This window comes from Canis lupus, chromosome 2 (assembly GCF_003254725.2).
Source record: "Canis lupus dingo isolate Sandy chromosome 2, ASM325472v2, whole genome shotgun sequence".
NCBI classification, from domain to species: Eukaryota; Metazoa; Chordata; class Mammalia; order Carnivora; family Canidae; genus Canis; species Canis lupus.
In genome coordinates this window covers 68227943-68251858 of record NC_064244.1, presented here as the reverse complement: position 1 = coordinate 68251858, position 23916 = coordinate 68227943, and the positions used below count along the sequence as shown (strand labels likewise).

The 23916-nt window shown below is 40.3% G+C and overlaps 1 protein-coding gene across 7 annotated transcripts in view; it reads left to right on the top strand.

The window, feature by feature from the left end:
* The window catches only part of ZCCHC17 (zinc finger CCHC-type containing 17), a 62652-nt gene that overhangs the window by 3091 nt on the left and 35645 nt on the right, over positions 1 to 23916 (top strand). For 6 of the 7 annotated variants that reach the window (XM_035713251.2, XM_035713250.2, XM_025448355.3 and 3 more), the window contains exons 2-3: positions 7985 to 8105; positions 15382 to 15439. In XM_035713251.2, the coding sequence (XP_035569144.1) occupies positions 8040 to 8105; positions 15382 to 15439 (124 nt within the window). In that variant the 5' untranslated portion in view covers positions 7985 to 8039. The remainder of the gene's footprint in view (positions 1 to 7984; positions 8106 to 15381; positions 15440 to 23916) is intronic. The other variant, XM_049105206.1, reaches the window with a different exon arrangement.

Sequence of the window (23916 nt, the reverse complement as noted above, 5' to 3'; positions counted from 1 at the left end):
AAAGTCTGAAAGTCATTGTAGATTGTGGGAGAATGAGTTGACGAGAGAAATGTACAATTGTCTTGCAAAATTAAGGACCCATTTGAGGTTGGAGATCATAATGTTTTTTCCTAGCAACAGTAGGCTGTTCAGTGTGGGCATGGAGAAAATGTATCCAGGTATGGTGAGGACTGTGGATTTGACATGTTCAACACACTTTTCTACCTCTTAATGTGCTTTCTATTACTGAACAGTTTGGGATGCTAAAAATGATTTCCTAGATTCCTTTGTACCTAAGGGGAGAATTGAATTTGGAACTGAGTTAGATGTGGAGACAAAGAGGGTGAGAGCCATCCAGTTTTGCTGGCAAGTGTCATAACAGAGGCAGTAGATTTTTTTAGTCAACAACTTTCTGGTTCAGTGACTTTCTGCAATGATAGCCATAACTTTCTTGATCATGGCAAAGACTTATTTTGTGAGTTACAACTTCTTCCTGTAAGTTCTAAGAGACCTGCTCCTTTAGCCCTTTGAGTAATTTTGTAAGCCACATAATACCTGGCAATAACTCCCTTTCTGCTTAACTTAGTTAGCATGAGTTCTGTTGTCTGCAGCTATACTCTACTCCTGCCAGATAGGTGAGCTGTAAAGGCACGGAGTTAAAAGGAGGTCAGGGTGTTACTGAAATGATGGGTTGTGGAACCCAAGTTGGAGAGGGCTAATAGGTTGGAAGAAAGTAGAGTTCAATAGATTAGGTTCTAATGAGGTCAAAGAACAGTATTCTCTGCTACAGTATTTCCTTTTATCTTTGAAGTCCTATTCGGTTGTCACCTCTTAAACTTCCCTGTGTCCCCCAAAACCTTGCTCTCTTTTTTCCCAGTACTTTGAACCTAGCCACTATAGCTCTGATCACACTGCATTGTAATTGGTTACCGTTATCCCTACCAGACTAGGAAGTCTTTGAGGGCAGGGACTGTGTTAAAAGAGGTGATTTAGTGGCATGTATGTGGTCTTGAAATGGCCTAATATTTGTCTCTTTTTAGCTATGAGTTTTGGGCAAATTACTTCATTTCTGTAAACAGGGCTATCTACTTTATAAGTTGCTTTAAAGATTGAAAGGTTTATGAAGTGCCTAGCACAGAGCCTGACATAAATATCATAAATATGCTGAATTGATGAGTTAACTAACAGTTTAATAATATATATATTTTTTTAATTTTTAAAATTTCTTTATTTGAGAGAGAGAATGAGAGAGAAAGCTTGAATGGGGAGAAGGAGAGGGAGAAGCAGAGTCCTTGCTGAGAGAGGAGCCTGATGAGGGGATCAATCCCAGGACCCTGAAGTCATGACCTGAGCCGAAGGCAGATGCTTAACCGACTGAGCCATCCAGGTGCCTCCACCCAGGCACTCCTTAACTAACCATTTAAAATAGGATAAAATGAAGTACTTCAGTATTCAGATATAAATTTCAATATGCTTTACATTGTGCTAAACACTGGAGATTTGGGGACAGTGACAATGTGTAACACAAGGGCATGCTCAGAGGAATTTCATAGTCTAGAAAGAAAAGGAAAGATGTTCATAGTATTTGAATCTCCTCTCCATTCATAGTTTTGTAATCTTAGGCAAATTACTTAAACTCTCATGTCTTAGTTTCTTCATCTATGGAATGTCAACGATAATTGCCTATCTTGTAGAGGGGTCAAAAAGAATTAAATAGTTAAGAGAAGTAAAACTTTTATGGTAATGGATGGCAAATAAACACTGAAATAGGGCAGCCCCGGTGGCGCAGCGGTTTATTGCCGCCTGCAGCCCGGGGTGTGATCCTGGAGACCCGGGATCCAGTCCCACATCGGGCTCCCTGCATGGGGCCTGTTTCTCCCTCTGCCTGTGTCTCTGCCCCTCTCTCTCTCTCTGTCTCTCTCGCTCGCTCTGTGTCTCTCATGAATAAATAAAAAATAAAATCTTAAAAAAAACCACTCAAATACTAGCTGTTATCAGAGGACTTGGATAAGACCTCTCTAGGTTTATTGATTATAAGTGTGGGATGGGAGAGTGAGTACTGGTCATGGGGTCTAGAGCCAATAGCCTTTGTCGAGTCACTTGACCTCAGTTAGCCTCATTTTCAGTTAAATAAGAGGGCTGCATGAACTCCAGAATTCCTTTTCAGCTTTCACATTTTATGAGACTATTTGTGTGTGTGTGTGTGAGATGATTTTGTTTTTGCTTTGTTTTGTGTTTTACTGTTCTTTCTCTCTCCTGCTTTTGGACATTTTCTCAATTGATCATGACTGAAGTTAAAAAGGAAGAAACATCTATCTAAGATAGTCATTCAATAAATTGGTGGGAAGGAGGAAGTTTGGCTTCCAGTTTAACATTTGAAAGACTCCCACCTGATCTGGCCAGTATATTGGGCAGAACTCATTTCCTCTGCTTTTCTTTTTCTTTTTCTTTTCTTTTCTTTTCTTTTCTTTTCTTTTCTTTTCTTTTCTTTTCTTTTCTTTCTTTTCTTTCTTTTTTAAGATTTTGGGAAAGAGAGAGAAGGAGCAAGCGGGGGAAGGGCAGAGGGAGAAACAGACTCTCCGCTGTGCAGGGAGCCTGATGCAAGCCTTGATCCCTGGACTCCCAGATCATGACCTGAGCCAAAGGCAGACACTTAACTGAGCCACCCAGGCACCCCTCCTCTGCATTCTTTATTTATTTATTTATTTTTTAAAACATTTTATTTATTTATGACAGATACAGAGAGAGAGAGAGAGGCAGAGACACAGGCAGAGGGAGAAGCAGGCTCCATGCACCGGGAGCCCGACGTGGGTTCGATCCCGGGTCTCCAGGATCACACCCTGGGCCAAAGGCAGGCGCCAAACCGCTGTGCCACCCAGGGATCCCCTCTGCATTCTTTAGACCAGAATGCTTTCTCCCTTCTTTCTCTACCTGTGTTTGGCACATAGTGAGGCTCTATTCACTTATTAAAAAAAAATTTTCAGTACCAACTGTATACCAGAAACTGGGAACAGACAACCAAATGAGAAATGGTCCTTGATTACATGTTTGGATGAATGAATCCAGCTCATCATTACCTCCTCCATGAATGATACCCTTCTGATGATGACTCTCCATTAGAATCTCTAATGTTGGGACTTAATTCGTGTTAGAAATTCTTATAAGTTTTAGATGTACACTGCAAATTCTTTTTAAGGTAGTGTAGAATAGTGGTTGAGAATGCAGGCTCTGCAGTCATTATTCTGTCTTTGCTCATATCCTAGTATTTTTACCTGTCAATTGATTCTCCTCTCAATTTTTATACACAGATTAAAGATCAATAAGAATTCCTTCAATTCTCAAGGTTCTATCCAGTTAGTTCTATTCTGTAGCAACCATAATAAATCTAAATCCTAACAAACTTAAATGCAACAACAGAAATCTTGGCCAGATCAGTAAGGTGACACATGAAATGGAGTTCCAAAGGTACTTTGAAGTATCTTACCAATTTAATATTGTTCTATGGACTTCTCATTGCTTGAGAGAAAGGGAGAGCAGGATATGTTTTTTTCTTTTTCTTTTTCTATTGCATGTACATTAAAAAAAACAACTTTGAAACAATAACAAAATTGTGGAGGAACAATACAAATAACATTTATGAATCATTTGAGAGTTAAGTTGCTAACCAGATGCCTCTATCTTTCCTAAATACTTAATTTTCCTCTAAACAAAGACATTCTCCCGAATAACCACAATATAACTAGTATAATCAGAAAGTTAACATTGCATTACTACCTCTAGTTTCCAGGCCCTGCTTCTCCATTCTTGGGTACTGATTCATCATTCTGGACAGCCCAATATGTGGATGTCATCATTACCCTGCTCCTTTCCACACTGGTTGCTCTTTGCAAATTTATTCCTCACCAACCTAGGCTCTAACCTCACTCTGGGCCACTATTCCTCTGCCACACCTCTCATTCCCACAGTGTACTTTCCTTGCTCTGTCCCTTGCTTTGGGAAGTAGGTGGCTGGTAACTGGGTCCCTGTTGCCTCCCTGCATATTATATTGTTGTTTAAAACATTCAAGGAAAATCAAGCACTTAAGGTAGATATTCTGCTTCCAGAATTATTGCAAAGCAACTCTGTGGTGTACCTCAATCTTTTCAGTTTACTTGCTCTTTAAAGTCTACAGATGTGGCCCTATTTGAGTGGACTCTATTTCAATGTTTTACAAACTTCCAAAACAGCAGGACTCTTTTTTTTCCCCAAATGAACTCTTATATAGACGCTTAATAGGTAATTTGGATCAAAGCAGAATACACATTATTAAAAGTAGGCCCTCCTCCTGTAACCCCCACTCCTCCTTGTTACCAAGGTCCACCCCCAAGGCTGGGTAAACAGGTGGGAAATAGCAATAATCAGTCAGTGCTTAATTACTGAAGAGAAGGACGCCTGGGTGGCTCAGTGGTTAAGCTCCTGCCTTCAGCTCAGGGCGCGATCCTGGGGTGCCAGGATCGAATCCCGCAAGGAGCCTGCTCCTCCCTCTGCCTCTCTCTCTCTCTTTCTCTCTCTCTCCCCCTCTCTCCCCTTGTCTCTCATGAATAAATAAATAAAATCGTTAAAAAAAATTTACTGAAGAGGGCCTGCTAGCTTCACAACTACTCTTGGTGTGCACATTTCTCTCTCTCTCTCAAATCTTTAAAAAAAACTCTAGATAACTAAGGAGCTTCTGAATAACCACCATAGAACTCCAGGTTTCTACAGAACATAACTTGAAAGAAAGTTTTAAGTTCCATTTTTTAAAATGGCAACCTTCTACTTTACTGAATTTCTAAACCTGTTACTGTTCTATCTATTCAGGGTTTCATGAACAATAATGCATGCCACTTTCTTGAAGAATTGCAAAGGGTTTCTCAGCTACTGTTCTATGGAAGGAGCCAACAGGAGAGCTTTAAGTTACGTGGCCATATACTTACCACAAACAGAAATATGTAAGAATCAAGAAACTAAAGATTATTTCTACTTTTATTGCTCTTTCCATGACAGGTGTTAAGAGTAAGATATTTGAGTTCAATTTAGGTGTCCTAGCTGCTGATGCCAAATGGATTCTATACTTCACTAGTGCTCCAAGAGCTGGAGGAATTAAGGTCTCTTGATAGAGCCACTGGCTTCAGGTCAGTAACCTTTGTTCTAAGATGTGAGAAGTGCTAGTCAGAGAGAGGCAAAGATTGGAGTTGATCTTGCATAGTTGGGAAGTGGAAGAGGCAGAATCCAACCAGGTGGTGATACTTGGATTTAACCTGTTTATCAGCCATTTCTCAAGAACTGACCAATCTGCCTTCATTCTATGTACTGTTAGTGAAGTAATAAAAACCACCTGTGGGTGATCTAAGCCGAAAAGGGCAAGTTTGTTATAAGGATACGAAGTTGTGTTACGGAACTCAACAATAAGGATGTAGGAACCCGGAGATGATACTAGCACCAGGATTTGGAAGGCTGATAGTATTTTCTTTCATTTCTCTTGTAAGTGAGGCAATTCAGTAATGGATGGTCCTGTAGATAAGGGAGACTTTTGGGGATTCCCTGGGTGGCTCAGTGGTTTAACACCTGCCTTTGGCCCAGGGTGTGATCCTGGAGTCCCAGGGTTGAATCCCACATCGGGCTCCCTGCATGGAGCCTGCTTCTCCCTCTACCTGCGTCTCTGCCTCTCTCTCTCATGAATAAAATCTTTTTTTTTAAAAAAGGGAAGACTTTCCAAAACTAGGACCTGAAGTTGTCTTATGAAAGTGAGTGGGGTCAGGGTGCCTGGGTTGCTCATTGGTTGAGCATCTTTCTTTGGCTTGGGTTGTGATCCTGGGGTCTTGGGATTGAGCCCCTCATCAGGCTCCCTACTCAGCTGGGAGTCAGCTTCTCCCTCTACCCCTTCCCCTGATCTCTTTCTCTCTCTCACTCTCAAATAAATAAATGAAATCTTAAAAAAAAAACAAAAACGTGAAAGTGAGGAGATTGAGGTGAGAAGAAAGTATTTGGTTATAAAAACCTAAGGAAAATAGTATTTCAAGTCTTATTGTCATCAGTTGTAATTGGGAGGAAAACGAGAACCGAGGGCAGTACCATTGGATTTATCTTTATGTAGCAGTGATTTATCCAGCAGGTACAGTAGCATGATTAAGAGCCACTAGACTGCTAGTTCTCTCTCTGTTTATTTTTTTTTAATTTTTATTTATTTATGATAGTCACAGAGAGAGAGAGAGAGAGAGGCAGAGACACAGGCAGAGGGAGAAGCAGGCTCCATGCACCGGGAGCCCGACGTGGGATTCGATCCCGGGTCTCCAGGATCGCGCCCTGGGCCAAAGGCAGGCGCCAAACCGCTGCGCCACCCAGGGATCCCTCCCTCTCTGTTTAAAATAGGAGACTGAGCAAGAATATCTCTAAGCTCCCTTCCAATTCCAAAGCTGTAAGACTTGCTACTCAGGCAGGATCAGCCTCATCTGGGAGCTGGAAATGTACAGTCTCAGGTGCCACCTCAGACCTCCTGAATTGCAGTCTGCATTTTAACATGATTCATAAATAGTTAAGTAGATTTGGTGCATCTAAGAATGGATTATTATGTAGGTATTAAAAAAAAGAGGTGTAGAGGTGCTTAGGCTCAGGTTGTAATCTGAGGGTCGTGAGATTGAGCCCTGCATTGGGCTCCACACTCAGTTTGGAGTCGGCTTAAGACTCTTCCTCTCTCTCTGCACCTCCCCATTGTGTGGCGCATGTGTGCCCTCTCTCTTTCTCTCTCAAATTAAATAAATTGTAAAAAAAAAAAAGTGTATGTGTCTATATGAATTACTAAAATATATAAGAAAATGGCTGCTAATGATTTGTAATTTCATAATTCAATTAAAAAGTCTCTTCTATAGGGACACCTGGTAGCACAGTGGTTGAGCATCTGCCTTTGGCCCAGGGTGTTATCCTGGGATCTGGGATCCAGTCCCACATCAGGCTCCTTGTGGGGAGCCTGCTTCTCCCTTGGCCTGTGTCTCTGCCTCTCTCTCTCTCTCTCTCTCTCTCTGTCTCTGTCTCTCATGAATAAATAAATAAAATCTTTAAAAATAAATAAATAAAAATCTACAAATGAAAAAGTTTTAAAGAATATAAATAAAATTGAATTTTGGGTGATTTTTTTCTTTATTATGAATGTATTATTGTCTGGACTTTTAAAATGAACATGTGTGTTTTTAACTTTATAAGGAAAAAAGTAAGCTATTCTCTCTTTTTGAAGTTACTTCAGACTAATACCTAGCCTAGGGCTTAAAAGCAGGGACTCAGGTGTCAGCCAGAGTTTGACGCCACTATTTCCTAGCTTTTTGACATAGGCCTAGTAATTTGACCTCTGGAAACCTTGGTTTTCTCATTTATATAAGAAACAGGGCAGCCCGGGTGGCTCAGCAGTGTAGTGCCACCTTCAGCCCAGGGCCTGATCCTGGAGACCTGGGATTGAGTCCCATGTCGGGCTCCCTGCATGGAGCTTGCTTCTTCCTCTGCCTGTCTCTGCCTCTCTCTCTCTCTCTGTGTCCCTCATGAATAAATAAATAAAATCTTAAAAAAAAAAAAACTACATCTTGAGAGTTTTGAGGATTAAATGAGATATTAGATGTCTAGTGCTTAGCAAAGTACCTGGACATAGTATGTTCTTGATAAGTGTTAGCTCTTATTACTATTATTATTCCCTTTTTAAAGATACAGTCTCACACACATCTCAAAAGCCTTCCCTTGACAAAAGGATAGTAACAATAGCAATTAGAAAGGAAAAAAAACCCCAGACTAATGGTCTTGGGTAAGTATCAAATTGAAAAAAATAAGATCAAATTTTCCACAACTCTTCAAGATCACAGTGGGCAAAAGAGATGTGGATGAAAGTGCATAGTGTTAAATCTAATGCTGTTATTCTGTAGAGACTAGCTGTGGATTATATGTACATTTCTTTTTTAATGCAGATGTCTTTCACATTGTTGCCTGTCTTATTTCTTTGTGATAGGACACTTGAATTAACTTTGGCAGAAGAGAAATGGAGGAGCCATAGAACATTAAGGATGAATTCAGGAAGACCCGAGACCATGGAGAACTTGCCTGCTCTCTACACTATTTTCCAAGGAGAGGTATACTCTTTTGACCTTGAAAAGAAAACCTACCATTTATGTTAAGCATAGATGGGAGGTGAAAAGCAGCTGGGTTTGGAACTCCTGTCCACTTGAGAATATGTGGAGTATCACAGTTCAAACAGAAGGGGCTAGTGGAGCATCTGGCTATTATTTGTATTTCCTCTAAGCTCCAGACTCCTAACTGCATACTTGACATCTTCATTTGGATACCTCACAGCAGGTCTAGTTTATGTTTTAAACTGATTTTTTTTTTGAGAAATTTATTTATTTTTAAAGTAATCTCTACACCCAGCATGGGGCTCAAACTCATAATCTCAAGATCAAGAGTCAGTTTATTCCACCAACTGAGCCAGCTCAGGTGCCCCTAAATTTTTTATTTTCTAACTAAATATGTTCTTCTAGTCTTTCCCATCTCAGCAAATGAAACCACTATCCTTCTAGGTATCCATGCTAAATGTCTGGGTGTCATCCTTCATTTCTCCTCTTTTTTTTCTTTAAAGATTTTATTTATTTATTCATGAGAGACAGAGAGAGACACAGGCAGAGGGAGAAGCAGGCTCCTCACAGGGAGCCCGATGCAGAACTCGATCCCCGGACCCTGGGATCATGCCCTGCGCCATAGGCAGATGCTCAACCACTGAGCCACCCAGGCATCCCTTCATTTCTCCTCTTGATTTGATCTTGATTTTCTCTCTCCCTCCAGTCCATCAGCAAGTTGTACCATTGCTACCTCCCAAATATATCTCTTGTCTGTATATTTCTTTATCCCTGTGGCACCCCATTAGTTCAAGCTCTTCATCTCTTGCCTGTCCTTATTGGGGTCCCTACATCTATGGTAGTCCTTCTTCAACCTATTCTTTCTGTTGTAGCCAGAATAACATCTAATAAACAGATCAAATATGCTGCTTTCTCACAGCTTCTCATTGTACTTGAATTCATTCAAAGTTGTTTCATGAGCTCTACATGACTTGAACTTTGCCTACCCAGACAGTGTGGTTTTGTTCTATTCTATGCACACACAAGCCATTCTGGCCTCTTTACCACTCTGAGCATTTTTTTTTTTTTTTTAAGATTTTTATTTAGTCCTTTGACAGAGTACACAAGCAAGGAGAGCAGCAGTTAGAGGGAGAAGCAGGCTCCCTACTGAGCAGGGACCCCAATGTGGGACTCGAACTCAGGACCCTGGGATCATGACCTGAGCCAAAGGCAGACACTTACCTGACTGAGCCACCCACGCGTGCCTCACTCTAAGCATTCAATGCCTGCTTCCTTCTCAGGACTTTTGCACATGCTATGTTTACCTATTCCATTTTCCCACTAACTTCTCTTCATGTTTTAAGTCTTAGCCCTAATGTCTCCTCAAGGATCTTTTCCTCACCATAAATAAATAGGCTCACCCTGTATTTGTGTACCTGTGTAATGTCTGTCTTCCTCACAGGATGCTTAAGTTTTATAAGGGCAGAGCCCTGTGTGGTGTTGTTTGTGGTTGTAGATCTTAGTCCCAGGTAAGTGGGTAGAAAATAATAGGTACTCATTACATCTTTGGTGACTGAATGATCAGCTTTTTTTTTTTTTTTTAATTTTATTAATTTATTCATAAGAGAGGCAGAGACATAGAGGGAGAAGCAGGTTCCCCATAGGGACCCTGATACGGGACTTGATCCCAAGACCCTGGTATCATGCCCTGAGCCAAAGGCAGATGCTTAATTAGAGGCATCCAGTTATCCCAAATGATCAGCTTTTGAGGAAGAAAGCATTGTATTTGGAGAACAGACCAAACCTGGATTCCTGTCATAGTCCTTTTACTTACTGTGTGATTCTTGAAACTGCCATTTACTCTCTCTGAGCCTTAGTTTTCTCATTTATTAAATGGAGATAATAACTTTTTCTATAGGATTGCTGTGATGGTTAAATAAGCTATTATCTATAAAAGCTATGCCTGAGATAGAGTAGGAATTCATTACCATTATCATCTTCTTCTCAAAGCAAGAGTAGAGCCAAAAAAAATTGTTTTCAGTGTCTTATGAGTACCTGTAGTATTTTAACAGTATTATTCTTACTTGTTTTATGGTTGACAAGAGTTTCATCTAATGATGGGAGGCCTTTGAGGGCAGACTTTATCTGTCAGTTGCAGACTTTATCTGTCAGTTGCTTGACTTCTGTTAAGTCCATCCTAACTTGTAATCTAAACTCAAAATACAAAAGATAATAACATTCTAGCAAATAGTGAACAAAGTTGCCTTTCAGAGCCTTGTCCTTTTTCTTTAAGGCCTGTGGCATCTCCAAAGATCAGTGAGTTACTACTAGGGCTCAGAAAAGGAAGTGGGTAGCACTAGAGACAAAGTGAATTTTTCTGGGGTGCCTGGGTGGTTCAGTTGGTTAAGCATGTACCTTTGGCTCAGGCTGTGGTCTTGGGTTCTGGGATCAAGCCCCATGTCAGGCTCCCTACTCACAGGGAACCTGCTTCTTCTCTCTCTCAAATAAATAAATAAAATCTTTAAAAAAAAGAGGGGATGAATTTTTCTGATGATGAAGTTCTTTTGTCAGGTGTTACACAAAAGCACAAAAGACAGAGAAGTGTGCCATGCCCTTTACAAACTGAGTCAGATTTCTACAGTGGTTCCTGCCTGACATCTGCTTAAATGAGGTGGGATTTGAATTAATGTAGGTTTTAAATGTTACTATTAAGGAGGGATGGGCTAAGGGAATGTTTGGGGGAGAACTCAGTAGTTCTAGCTTTGTATTTCAGGAACGCATTATGAAAAATGATGGTTTAGAAATGATTGGAATTAGGGAGAGAGAAGTTTGATACATCGGAAGGAAGAAACTATTTTTCAGAATATTCATCCACAAACATTTAATGAGTGCCTAATATTTCAAAGAAGACCCAGTTACATTAAAATTCAAAAAAATTTGTAAGTCTAATATAGGTCAGCACTTTTACACATTCTGTGTCATTGACTCCAAAAAAAATTGTTAACCGTGTTTTACGGGTAAGGAAGCTCCTCTCAAAAGTTAAGTAATTGCCCAGTGGTTAATAAATAACAAAACTGGGATTTTATTTTATTTATTTTTTAAAAAGATGTATTTATTTATTTTAGAGAGAGAGTGCATGAGTGGGAGGAGGGGCAGGGTTAGGGGAAGCAGACTCCCCACTGAGCACAGAGCTCCATTATGGCTGGTCTCACGACCTAGAGATCTTGAAACCAAGAGTTCCCCAAACTGGGATTTTAAATCAGGTCCTCTCCAAGGCTGCTTTCTGCTAAACTGCACATGGCGTTGTCCAGCTATACATAAATGCATGGAGGAACCAGAGGAACCTTAAGAGAAGTCTTTTTTAAATTTTTATTTATTTATTTATTTATTTATTTATTTATTTATTTATTTATTTATTTATTTATTATTTGATAAGTCTTTTTTTTAAAGATTTTATTTATTTATTCATGAGAGACACACAGAGAGAGGCAGAGACATAGGCAGAAGGAGAAGAAGGCTCCCTGCAGAGAGTCCAATGTGGGATCCGATCCCAGGACCTCTGGGATCATGCCTTGAGCTGAAGGCAAACGCACAACCACTGAGCCACCCAGGCCTCTCAAGAGAACTCTTTTAAGTGAATTGAGGTACAAAGGAGGGTAAATGGTAAATCTGGTTCTTTCACAGTCATTTGTTTGGTTCTCAATTACAGCATTTATCACAGTCTGTTTTGTATAATTGTTGCTTGTGTATGTATTTGTCTCCTCCACTAGATTGTGAGTTACTGGAAAGCAAGGGCCATGGTTATCTCATATATCTTGGTAACTACTTCAAATTCATTTAAAAATAGATGGGCATTTTTTTAAGGGTTTTTATTTCACAGTACCTATCATGGTATCTTACATATAGGTACTCAGCAAATGTTTGAATAAAATTGAACCAAAGCCTCATAGGACCAATCACCCTTGAAGAAACTGGTGATGCAACCCATAACTTAGCAGTTCTTCTCTTAGCAGGCTCAGCAGGGCTGGGGAGGTCAGTGATTGAATATCTGAGAAGCCAGTATTCATCCTCTCATCCTCTGAGAGGTTATCCTGGTGCTGGGGTCAGTGAAGCATGGTAGCCGGTACAAGTGTAGCAGTGGGAGTTGGGATTTGGCTCAGCCCAACCATAGCCAAAGAAATGCTGAAGGGAGATTGGTGTTGGTGAGGTGGAACTAGCATTGGACTAGAAGTAAAAAGATTTCTGTTCTTGCTTTCTACTTCTGTGACTTGGGACAAGTATCTTAGGTCTCTGAGCCTCAAGTTGCTCATTCACATTATGGGCTAACTAGTTTCAAGGCCAGTGCAACCTCTACTCCAAAGATGGTAAATTCATTTTACCTCAGCCTGGAGTTCAGTCGAGATAATTACTGAATTTTTTCCCCTGAGTTATTTGACTAATTATTCTTGGGACACCAGGCAGACACGATCATCTACAACAGGTGCCATTCTGTTAATTTCAACTCTGAGTGCATCCTAGGAGACATAGTGATGGAAACACCTGGTACTGGAATTAGGTGAGAATGCCTTTTCCTGACTTAACAGTTGAGTGCATCCATTCTGGAGCACATTAACTTTTCCTTTTGGGAGAGGCCAAATTAAGGTCTGTTAATGATATTTCCTCAAAAGATCATAACGTGACACTGGAGTTTCAGAATTGAAAAGTGAGATGGTCTTAATTTATATCAGTAAAGTGTGTTGGGCTCCAACATCTAGATGCTTCTTTGAAGTTCGTTAGATAACTATGCCCTTAATAATGTTGTTATGCAGTATGAAACACCTCAGCTATCTTTCTATAACTGTGAAGCAGAAGCCAGTTAAATTAAAAGCAAAAGCCAAGGTTCCTGGGTGGTTCAGTTGGTTGGGTGTCCAACTCCTGATTTCAGCTCAGGTCATGATCTCAGGATCGTGGGATCCAGCCCCATCAGGCTCAGTGTTGGGGGTGGAGCCTTCTTAGGATTCTCTCTTTCCCTCTGCCCCTCCCCATCTCTTGCACATGCTTTCTTTCTCTCAAAAAGAAAAAAAAAAGTTGAAAAGCAAAAGCCTTTAATTGGTCCAGAAATTAGGGATTTGCTTTTATCATAATTAAAAATTTACAGTCTTATCTTTATCTGGTTGGCCTTGTTTTATAAAAAATGACTTGCTTTATGAACTTGGGTAAGATCTTTGTGTCTCTGGTCTTTACTTTCCTCATTTAAAACATGATAGGATTGTACCAGCTAATCTCTGACGTCCTTCCACCAGTTTCACCTTACCTTGATTTTAAGTACTAGTATCTGCTTCACTGTACTGTTTCTTTGGGACTGTCTGGTACCTACCCCACTATAGCATATTCATCAATATAAAAGAGAACTTTAGGGGCTCCTGGGTGGCTCAGTTGGTTAAGCATCTGCCTTTAACTCCGGTTGTGATCTCACAGTCCTGGGATTGGGCCCATGTGGGGCTTTCTGCTCAGCAGGAAGTCTGCTTGTCACCCCCACCCCCCGCCCCGTGCTCATGCACACTCTCAAATAAAATCTTTTTTTAAAACGCTTTGGGTTCTTAACTCCTTAATGTTGTATCATAGAGTTATTTCAAGTGTCCATTTAAAAAATGTGGCAAATGGAAGTTTTTGTCTATATCCATCCTAGCATTGAGGTGAGTAATGATAAATGGTGGAGTAAGGGGCATTGGACTAGGCATCAAGGGATCTATGGTCTGTGCCTTGTGTCTAAGTTAGTTGTGTTTCTACTAGTCACTAACTTTTTTTGTGCGTCAGTGTCTTGAACTCTGTTAAAGTGTCTTGAATTCTGTTAAATTGTTAAAAAGCCACAATTTATTGAATGTACATTAGGTGGCAGATACCACTTCAAGGCACTTTGTGTACATCATTTGTTATTTGCAGCAGGAAAGAAAATATACTTGGGAACTTAGGCCCTGAAAGGTAAGTTGTGTTCAACATCCCACAGGTAAGGAGTGACAGAGGTGAGATTAGAAGCCACATCTTTCACTCCAAAGCGTGTACTCTTTCCACACCTGTACTATTCTACCTCATTTGCAGCATGGAGACCTACCATGTATACTTTTGAAGATCGTTCCCAGGAGCAGATAAAACGTCAAATGTCACATAGTCTCTGCGTTAGAATTTTATAGTTAAAGGGAATGCATGAGCAGCTCTAGTGTAGAAATCCCAGCTCTACTGCTTACTAACTTTGAACACTGGGTAAATTACTTAGTCTGTCCATACATCAGTTTTGTCATCTATCAAATGAGAATAGTAAGAGTATCAATATCATATGGTATCACAAGGAATATGTAAAGACTTTGAACAGTGTTTTACACGTAGTGAGTAATCAATACGTATTAGTGAAGAGCAGTGCATTAGGGCTTGTCCTTTTCACTCCTCTTAGTTATGCTAAAGCTGAAACAGTGAGTACTAAGATGAAACAACGAATTAAAGTCACTGAAAAAAATAAAGTTTATAAGATTGTATTGAATACTTTATAAATAATAATGAATTTAATGATAAATACAGGATGTAGCAAAAATTTTAATTCTAGTCCAGGTTGGTGGGTGGGCTAGAGGATGGATGGGAGGTAGAGATAGAATTTAGGATAATGATTTATCTGGCAGAGGTTCCAGGCCTTTCATTACTATTACCTATTAAATCGACCCATTAAGCTTTTAACTTCTCCATCCTAGGTCAACTCCACAAAAGACTCTGGGACAGCTCTTTTTCTAATTATATCTTTTTAGGTTCTGTCAGATGTCTACATATTAGCTTTTTCTGCAGTTGTCTTATAAAACCCAAGACTGGTTTGGAGTTAAATAGAGCAGCCTATATGGTCTGTTTTGACTTGAAATTTAGGAAAAAGGGATGTCCTATATAATCCATCCCGAATTATTAAAGTTCTCTGTATTGGGATTGGGGGCTTCAGTTCCATCTAAAAGAAAATGTAGCATTATTACAAGATTTTCTGCTGTGTGTTCCTTTTCTTCAAATATCTCCTTTGGGAATTTTAGTAGGTGTGGGATTTGGACATTTCTAGATCTTGTCATACCATCTGACAACACTCCACTCTCACCAGTATTTTTAATGTGTTCACACATACCTGCCAGTCTAAATTTCAAAAAGAACAGAATATTTGACAGAACATAACTTTTAGGCAGCTTTGCAGCAGGCAGTGTAAGTAGAAATTCGGAGAGGCTAGGTTAAATGCTATGGAAGAGAGATTCTCATTTGTGTGGCATTGATTCCTTTTTTTTCTTTGTCTTTGTAGGTTGCTATGGTTACAGACTATGGAGCCTTCATCAAAATCCCTGGCTGTCGGAAGCAAGGTGGGAGCCTATCATTTGAAATTCAGCCCTCCCGTTCCACTGTCTCTGTTACCCCCTACCACATCCTGATTATAGATTCTATTTTTCAAACAGTAGTTTTGTTTTTGTCTTTAGCATAGAGATATGAATATAGGCAGGTGATGACAGTCCATGTTTTCGTACGTCCTAACTCAGAAGAATGGTGCTCTCTGATTTGGTGGGGGGCTGGGCATAGCTACTTGGGTTCACTTCTGGAACCAGCTCTTGCCTAAATTTTACCTGTGGCCCTAGGCAAGGCACTTGGCTTCTTTGGTCTTAGGATTTGGGATAGGGCAAGCTATTTCCTCTTTGACACTGACACTGTGAATTTTCTAGTATATGGCACATAAAATGGGAATAGTGTTGTAACCAATATGAATATATTCTGCATATCATGTTTTAATTTTTCTTTTTAAACTGATAAGCATTTGTTGATTATTTTTTGAGAATCCTTTCATATCTATAATCTTATTTGTTTCTTAAAATAATTGTGTTAAGTAGAAAGGACAAGTTCCATAGACTGGTGGCCTGCTCATAGCGATTTAGCTAGGTAATGGCACAGCTAGGTAATGGCACAGCTAGGTCTAGAACCTGAGCGTCCTGATTCTTAGTCCAGTGGGCTTTCTACCATATCACAGTGCTAGTAGATCCAGAAACTCAACTTGCTAATTCCTTGTGCTATAATAAGTTAAAGATTTATTGAAGATTTTAATATAAAAAATGTAACTACAAGGGTATTATTAGAAAAATATAGAATATTTTACTGCATAAAAGTAAAAAAACTTTATTTCAAAAAATCACAAAGTTTAGTTGGAAGAAAGAATTTGTGGGACACATGACCAAAGACTAATAAAAAAAGGGAAAGTAGGAGAAGGGGCTAAGAAGATGGAAAGAATTCACAGGAGAAAGAATAGCAATTCATTGATAAATATCTTAAGAGATACTCATTCTCCAGATTGATTTAAAACTAAGGGGAAAAAACAAAATAAAACTAACCTAGGGGATGCCTGGTGGCTCATTCGGTTAAGCTCTGACTTTTGGTTTTGGTTCAGGTCATGATCTCAGGGTGGTGGGATTAAGCCCTTGGGTCTGGCTCTGTGCTCAAGGTGGAGCCTGCTTGGGATTCTCTCTCACTTTCCCCCTGCCACTCCTCCCCATGTGTGTGCTCTCTCATGCACTCTATCTCTAAAGGAAATACATCTTTCTAAAAAATAAAGAGAGGGGCATCTGGGTGCCTCCGTTGGTTAAGCATCTGCCTTCAGTTTGGGTCATGATACTGGGGTCCTGGGATCGAGCCCTGCATCAGGCTCAATGGGGAGCCTGTTTCTTCCTTTCCCTCTGATGCTCCCTCTGCTTGTGCAATCTTGTACTCTCTTTGTCAAATAAATAAAATATTTTTTAAAAGTTAAAAATTTAAAAAAAAATTTAAATAAAACTAACAAACTGACATGTCTATGTAATGTAATACTACTCAGCAATAAAAAGGAATGAGAATGAAGCATGGATGTACACAACAATCTGGTTCAATCTCCAGAGAATTATGTTGAGTGAGAAAAGCTAGTCCCAAAAGGTTATATATCTTATGATTCCTTTTGTGTAATACCCCCCCCCCTTTTTTGGCAGTTTTATTGAGAAGTAATTCGTGTACCATACATTTCACCCAAATGTACAGTTCAGTGATTTTTTTTCTTTTTTTGTATAACCATCACTATAATCTAATGCAAGAACATTTTCATCACCCCAAAAAGAAACTGTACCTATTAGCAGTCACTCCAAATTATCTTCTTGCCTGCCCAAGCCTCAGGCAGCAACTAGTCTACTTTCTGTCTTTCTATGTTTGCCTCATCTGGACATTTCGTATTAAGTGGAGTTACACAACATGTGGTCCTTTGTGACAGGCTTCTTTCATTCAGCATGTTTGAAGGTCTGCCATTCTGTGGCATGCGTCAGTTCTGCAGTTGTTAGAGCCATTGCAAAATGTGGCAAGTAATTAACCAGTTCTCCAAATCTCTTGGATTCTCTGACATCAGCTGGGTATCCTACAGTTCAATTCAATTTTGACACTAACTGCCCAGAGGTAGCACCTGACTCCTCACTGACTGAGCTACCCAGGCACCCCTCAAAATAGTTTTTAAAAGTGATTTAAGGGTACCTGGGTGGCTCAGTGGTTGAGCATCTGCTTTTGGGTCTGTGTGTGATCCTGGAGTCCCGAGATCGAGTCCCACATGGGGCTCCCTGCGAGGAGCCTGCTTCTCTCTCTACCTATGTCTCTGCCTCTCTCTTTCTGTGTCTCTTGTGAATAAATAAATAAAATCTTAAAAAAAAAAAAAAGTGATTTAAGGAGTGCCTGAGTGGCTTAGTCAGTTAAGCACCTGCCTTCGGCTCAGGTCATGATCCCAGGGTCCTGGGATCGAGCCCCACATCAGGGGTCCATACTCAGTGGAGAATCTGCTTCACTCTCTGCCTCCTGTCCCCAAGCTTGTGCACGGTCTCTCTCTCTCTGTTCCCCCCCCCCCCCCCCATTCACGCTCTCAAATGAAATCTTAAAAAAAAATAAAGTGATTTAAAACACTCATAAGATTTTTGAGACTGGCAAATATTAAAAACACTGCTTTTACACTGTATGTTAACTAACTGGAATTTAAATAAAAACTTTAAAAAAATTGCTATTAATACCCAATTTTGGAAATGGGTATTTCCAAAAATAGTTTTACTTACTGTTGAAAGCATAAATTGTTATAGATTTTGGCAATGCCTATTCACATTTTAATGTGCTTCCCTTTAATCCAGCAGTCCTTTAGGGGATTTAGTTTGTAGCATAGATTTAGTTAAATTATGTACATTTTTGCAGTGTACTGTGCAGATGATAAAGAAGCATATTAACCTTTTTTTTTTTTTTTTAAGATTTTATTTGTTTATTCGTGAGAGACACACAGAGAGCGAGAGGCAGAGACAAAGACAGAAGGAAAAGCCGGTTCTATGCAGGGAGCCTGACATGGTACTCCATCCTGGGACTCCAGGATCACGCCCTGGGCTGAAGGTGGCGCTAAACCGCTGAGCCACCCAGGCTGCCCAAGAAGCATGTTACTTTGATGCTGGTGCCTTCTTCATTTTACCAGAAAGGATCTGTGGAAAGTTTTGATACAACTCCCCATCACTGATGTCTGACTGAAAGCTGTTGTAAGATAGTGCTGGTTCTAAGAAGCCTTCTGATTTTAGAGATGGTAAAGTGAGGGTGGGAAAGTACGTCTTAGAATTGATGAAATGAGTACATCCCAACTTACTGAAATGGAAAGATGTCCAAGATAGGATGAAAAAGCATGTTGTAGCAGTTTGAATAACATGACCCTCCCTGCCTACATTTTACTTTATTTTTATTTTTTTAAAAAATTTATTTATTCATGAGAGACACAGTGACAGAGGCAGAGACATAGGCAGAGGGAGAAGCAGGCTCCATGCAGGGAGCCCAATGTGGGACTCGATCTCGGGACTCCAGGATCATGCCCTGGGCCAAAGGCAGGCGCTCAACTGCGGAGCCACCCAGGTGTCCCCTCCCTGCCTACATTTTAAAGCATGTGTATATTTGCATGGTTTTTGAATTATTGCATATGTTTAGAAGAAAGGCTGGAAGCATACTCAATGAACCGTTGACAGTGGTCACCTCTGGAGGGTTCAGTTTGTTAGAAGAGCCATGGACGCAGAAAAGGGACTTTTCCTTTGTGAAGTTTTTTAAAATAGATTTTTTTCTTATTTATTTGTTTATTTGAGAGAGACAGAGAAATAGCACAGGCTGGGAGAGAGGCAGAGGGGGAGGGAAAAACAGGCTCTCCGCTGAGCCAGGAGCTCAGTGTGGCTCCACTCCAGGACCCTGGGATCATGAACTGAGCTGAAGGCAGATGCTTAACAGACTGAGCCACCCTGACACCCCCAAACAGAATTTTTCTTTTTCTTTAAAAAAAAGTCCAACAGCTGATCTTTGGATAATAAAGCCATGCTTCTAACCTTGGAGACTACTGTGCCACAAATTGCATCTTGGAATTAGAAAGGGCTCACAGTGGTTTCCAAGCTAGCAGTCAGCAATCTATAATAAAGTTTCTCATTTTGTGTTGTCTGGGATTTAATGAGAGGGAACTCATCCTGGTCCCTACAGGAATGTACCTCTTTTGGTCTGAAGACAGATTTTCTTGGTAGTGTACTCACCATAGCTCCCAGTACCTGAAAAGTCCCATCCTTACTTGAGCATTTATGCGGCACTTTGGGGACTATGTAGAGATGAAAGGCCTACCACCTCCCAGCAGTCAGTCCTCAACTCATTCGTGTCCATGCCCTGTCAGGGGATGCCTCTGATTGTGGCTGCCTGCTTACAAGTGATCTGTTAGTCTGACAGCTGGTGAGACAAGCCTCAGAGGGAGAGCTCAGGAAGCCAAGTAATTAGGTGGGAACTCTCTAATCCTGGGCTTTTCTGTGGGTTTACTGCATAACTCGAGCAGTTACATTTTAGCTTCTCTGCTCTCGAAATTGGGAGACCATTAAGTCCCATGCCAAAAGGACTGAGCTATAAGAAATTCTGGTCTCCAGATTTTAACATTCTGACTCAGGAAGGAAGACTAACTTGAGTTGTTTTTCTCAGCTTTCTATTCTCAGAATTTTTACCACTACTGAATTGAAGACCCCTTCCTAGGGATCCCTGGGTGGCTCAGCAGTTTAGTGTCTGTCTTTGGCCCAGGACCTGATCCTGGGGTCCCGGGATCAAGTCCCACATCGGGCTCCCTGCGTGGGGCCTGCTTCTTCTCCCTCTGCCTGTGTCTCTGCCTCTCTCTCTCTGTCTCTCATGAATAAATAAATAAAATCTTAAAAAAAAAAAAAAAAAAAAAGACGACCCCTTCCTAGTACTCAAATCTGGATTTTTTTCCCCATCTCATAGTGGTGCCTAATAGAACTGTCTGTGATGATGGAGATGCTCTGTATCTGTTCCAATGTGTTTTCTGACGCTAAGCAGTTCTCCAGATTCCAATGGCAGGTGTCTTAATTCAGTTCTGACCCTATCTACCTGGAGTATCAGGCTCAGACTCACAAGACTGCCCCTATTTCAGATGCCACTCATAAGTCCTGAGCCATCTATACTTCTGACTGGTGGGCTATAAAGCAAGAGTTCCCACGCCCCCCTCCTCAAGTTTGATAATTTGTTAGAACAGCAAGGTATGGGTGGGGGATGTACTCTGAGCTTGTATGTCTTCTCTGGCACGCCACCCTCCCAGCAAGCTGATGTGTTCACTAACCTGGAAGCTCTCTGAAACTCATCGTTAAAGGAGTTTTTATAGAGCTTGATCTCCAGTTCCTCCCCCTTTCCTGGAGACCAGTAGGGCTGAAGGTTCCAACCTTCTCATCATTTAATCTTTTGGAGACTTGCCCCATCCAGAAACATCTAGGGGGCCTACCCGAAATCACCTCATTGGCACAAATTCCAGTGTGCCTACCCGAAATCACCTCATTGGCACAAACTCTGGTGTGATCAGAAGGGTCTTATAAATAACGAAAGATTTTCCTATCACTGGAGAGATTCCAAGAATTGTAGGAGTTCTATGCAGACTATGTAGGAACCAGGGACAAAGACCAAATATATTTGTGTATTATAGCACATCTGCACTGCCCCATAGTGTAGCCACTGACTTTTAACTTTATTTTATTTTATTTATTTATTTTTTAATTTTTATTTATTTATGATAGTCACAGAGAGAGAGAGAGAGAGAGGCAGAGACATAGGCAGAGGGAGAAGCAGGCTCCATGCACCGGGAGCCCGACGTGGGATTCGATCCCGGGTCTCCAGGATCGCGCCCTGGGCCAAAGGCAGGCGCTAAACTGCTGCGCCACCCAGGGATCCCTGACTTTTAACTTTATTTTAAATATAAACTTAACAACGTAGCTAGTGACTATCATAGTGTCAGTACACCTTCTTATGAAATTCTTTTTTTTTTCTCTACTGTCCTTTCCCCTACCAGCACATGAAAGAGAGTGTTCAGTGTTATACTTTTAAAGTGTCTTGTTTATGGTAGAAGCTCAATTATTTTTTACCTTTTTATTTTTAAGTAGGCCTAACATGGGGCTCAAATTTACAACCCTGAGATCAAGACCTGAGCTGAGATCAAAGTCAGATGCTTAACCAACTGAGCCATCCAGGTACCCTGAGGCTCTAATATTTTTAGCAATGAAGTTAGTTAAGCAAATAATTATTGAGTTCTATTATCTGGTCACTATGTTAGGTGGGAGCACAGAGGTAAGAAAACATAGGCCCTGCTCTCAGATTTTTCATAGTCTAGAGATATGAACAAATTACAATGTAGTGTAATAATATAAGTGAGATTACAGTTATCCACTAAGCTGTGAAATGTAGGGCCCAGAACAGTAACTGAGGAAGAGTGGGTATTCAATACCTTTTGTTAAATGAATAAATTCTAGTCCCAGCTCTACCGTTTATTTGGCTGTTGACTTCCAGTTGCTTTGGACTTGAGCCTTAGTTTTTTTTATCTGTGAAATGGGAATGAGGTGCATATATTAGAGTTTCTTGACTGGCAGGATCATGTCTTATTTGTCCTTAAATCCTTTTTTACTTATAATATTGTGGATATTTAGTAACTATTTGAATGAATGCATAATCCCAGCAAGATGAAGTTAAAGCCCACTTTAACTTGTGGGTTTACATTATTGTCATACACCACTGATTGGGGATAACTTATTTGAAAATTCTAGAAAGGGGGGATGCCTGGATGGCTCAGCGGTTGAGTGTCTGCCTTTGGCTCAGGGTGTGATGCCAGAGTTCCTGGATCGAGTCCCACATCAGGCTCCCTGCAGGTAACCTGCTTCTCCCTCTGCCTATGTCTCTGCCTTCTCTCTGTGTCACTCATGAATAAATAAATAGTCTTTAAAAAAAAAAATTCTAGAAAGGGAATTCAGATCCCCCAAATATAAAGGAGACCTTTTATTTTGACAGTTTGGGGCTGCAGCTGTCCTCTAATGGTTTGTAATTTTTACTTCTTTCCTTTATAGTCAGTGGAAGTTGTAAAAGAAATTAAGGTTGAACAACACATTTGGGAGAATATTTTTTTTTTTTTTAAGATTTTATTCATGAGAGACACAGAGAGAGAGTCAGAGACAAAGGCAGAGGGAGAAACAGGATCCATGCAGGGAGCCTGATGTGGCACTCAGGCTGAGTCTGGGACTTCAGGATCACGCCCTGGGCCGGAGGCAGGCTCTAAACCACTGAGCCACCCGGGGATCACAGGAGAATACTTTTAAGAGAACAGTAATACACTATCTCTGTTTGTTTTTTATATATAGTGACTGAGATGCTGGCTCTTTCCAAGTTGTCAAAATTTCTTTTCTTCTTTTACCAGCAGTCACTCAGATGGGATTCAGCCTGTTTAAGTGTCATGTTGGGTTTACTGAACGTGTTGATGGACTTGATATGCCCTTTGGGCATTTATGGCTTTATGTCAGAAATCCAGGCACAGACTTCTCTGAGTAGCACGTAGACAGACAAGCAAAACATTTTCATTGTTCCTGTTCATTTTGAAGCTTATGCTGGAGCAGAATTAGATGTGTTTTTACTACTTGTAGATGAGACCATCTTTCTTTTTTTTAATTGAAAAGATAACACAGATCAATAATAAAAAATGGAAATGTATAAATATGTTGTAGAAGATGCGACAGACTCCTATTTGAATTGTAGTTCTGTATCAGCTTTGTGATCTTGGACAATATATTTAACTTTATAGTATTTCCTCATGTGACCCTATGTCACAGGGTTGATATGAGGGTTAAAGGAATGGGTAGACGTACTATATTTAGTGAGGTATTCAGCACAGAGTGTGCCTCAAGTGTGGTATTTGGTGCCCTCTACCATATCCACTTAATCCAACTATGGGTGGTTTATGTAGGTAGCAGTGAAATACCTCCCAAGAATATAGACTGTCTTCTGAGAATGAAACTGGTGATGAATTCTCCATACAGTGTATGGGATAGCCATAGACAGAAATATATCAGGTAATTGCCTATAAATCTGTGACTAAAGAGATGAGAGCACTCAAGATGGTGACAAGATAATTTGGGTGTGATTCCAGAGAAAAAGGATTGGAGTGAAATTATAATTTAGGAAACTGAAATCTAATTGTGTCATTCTGTCTAGAGGAGATTACATGAATGGTGATGGGGGTTGGTGTCAGCCTGGATCACAATAAAAGAAAGCCTGAGAATCTGAAGTTGGTGGTGTTTGTCTTGCCTTATTTAGGAAGAAATGAATCTGATGCTAGGAACTAGAGAGAGATGGATTCTTTTATGAGGAAGTGATAGTCCATTAAACTTGTAGACTGGAAACCTATCTTAAAACATCTGTCTCCATTATGTTCTTTTTATTTATTATTTTATTTTATTTTTAAAAAGATTTTATTTATTCATGAGGGACA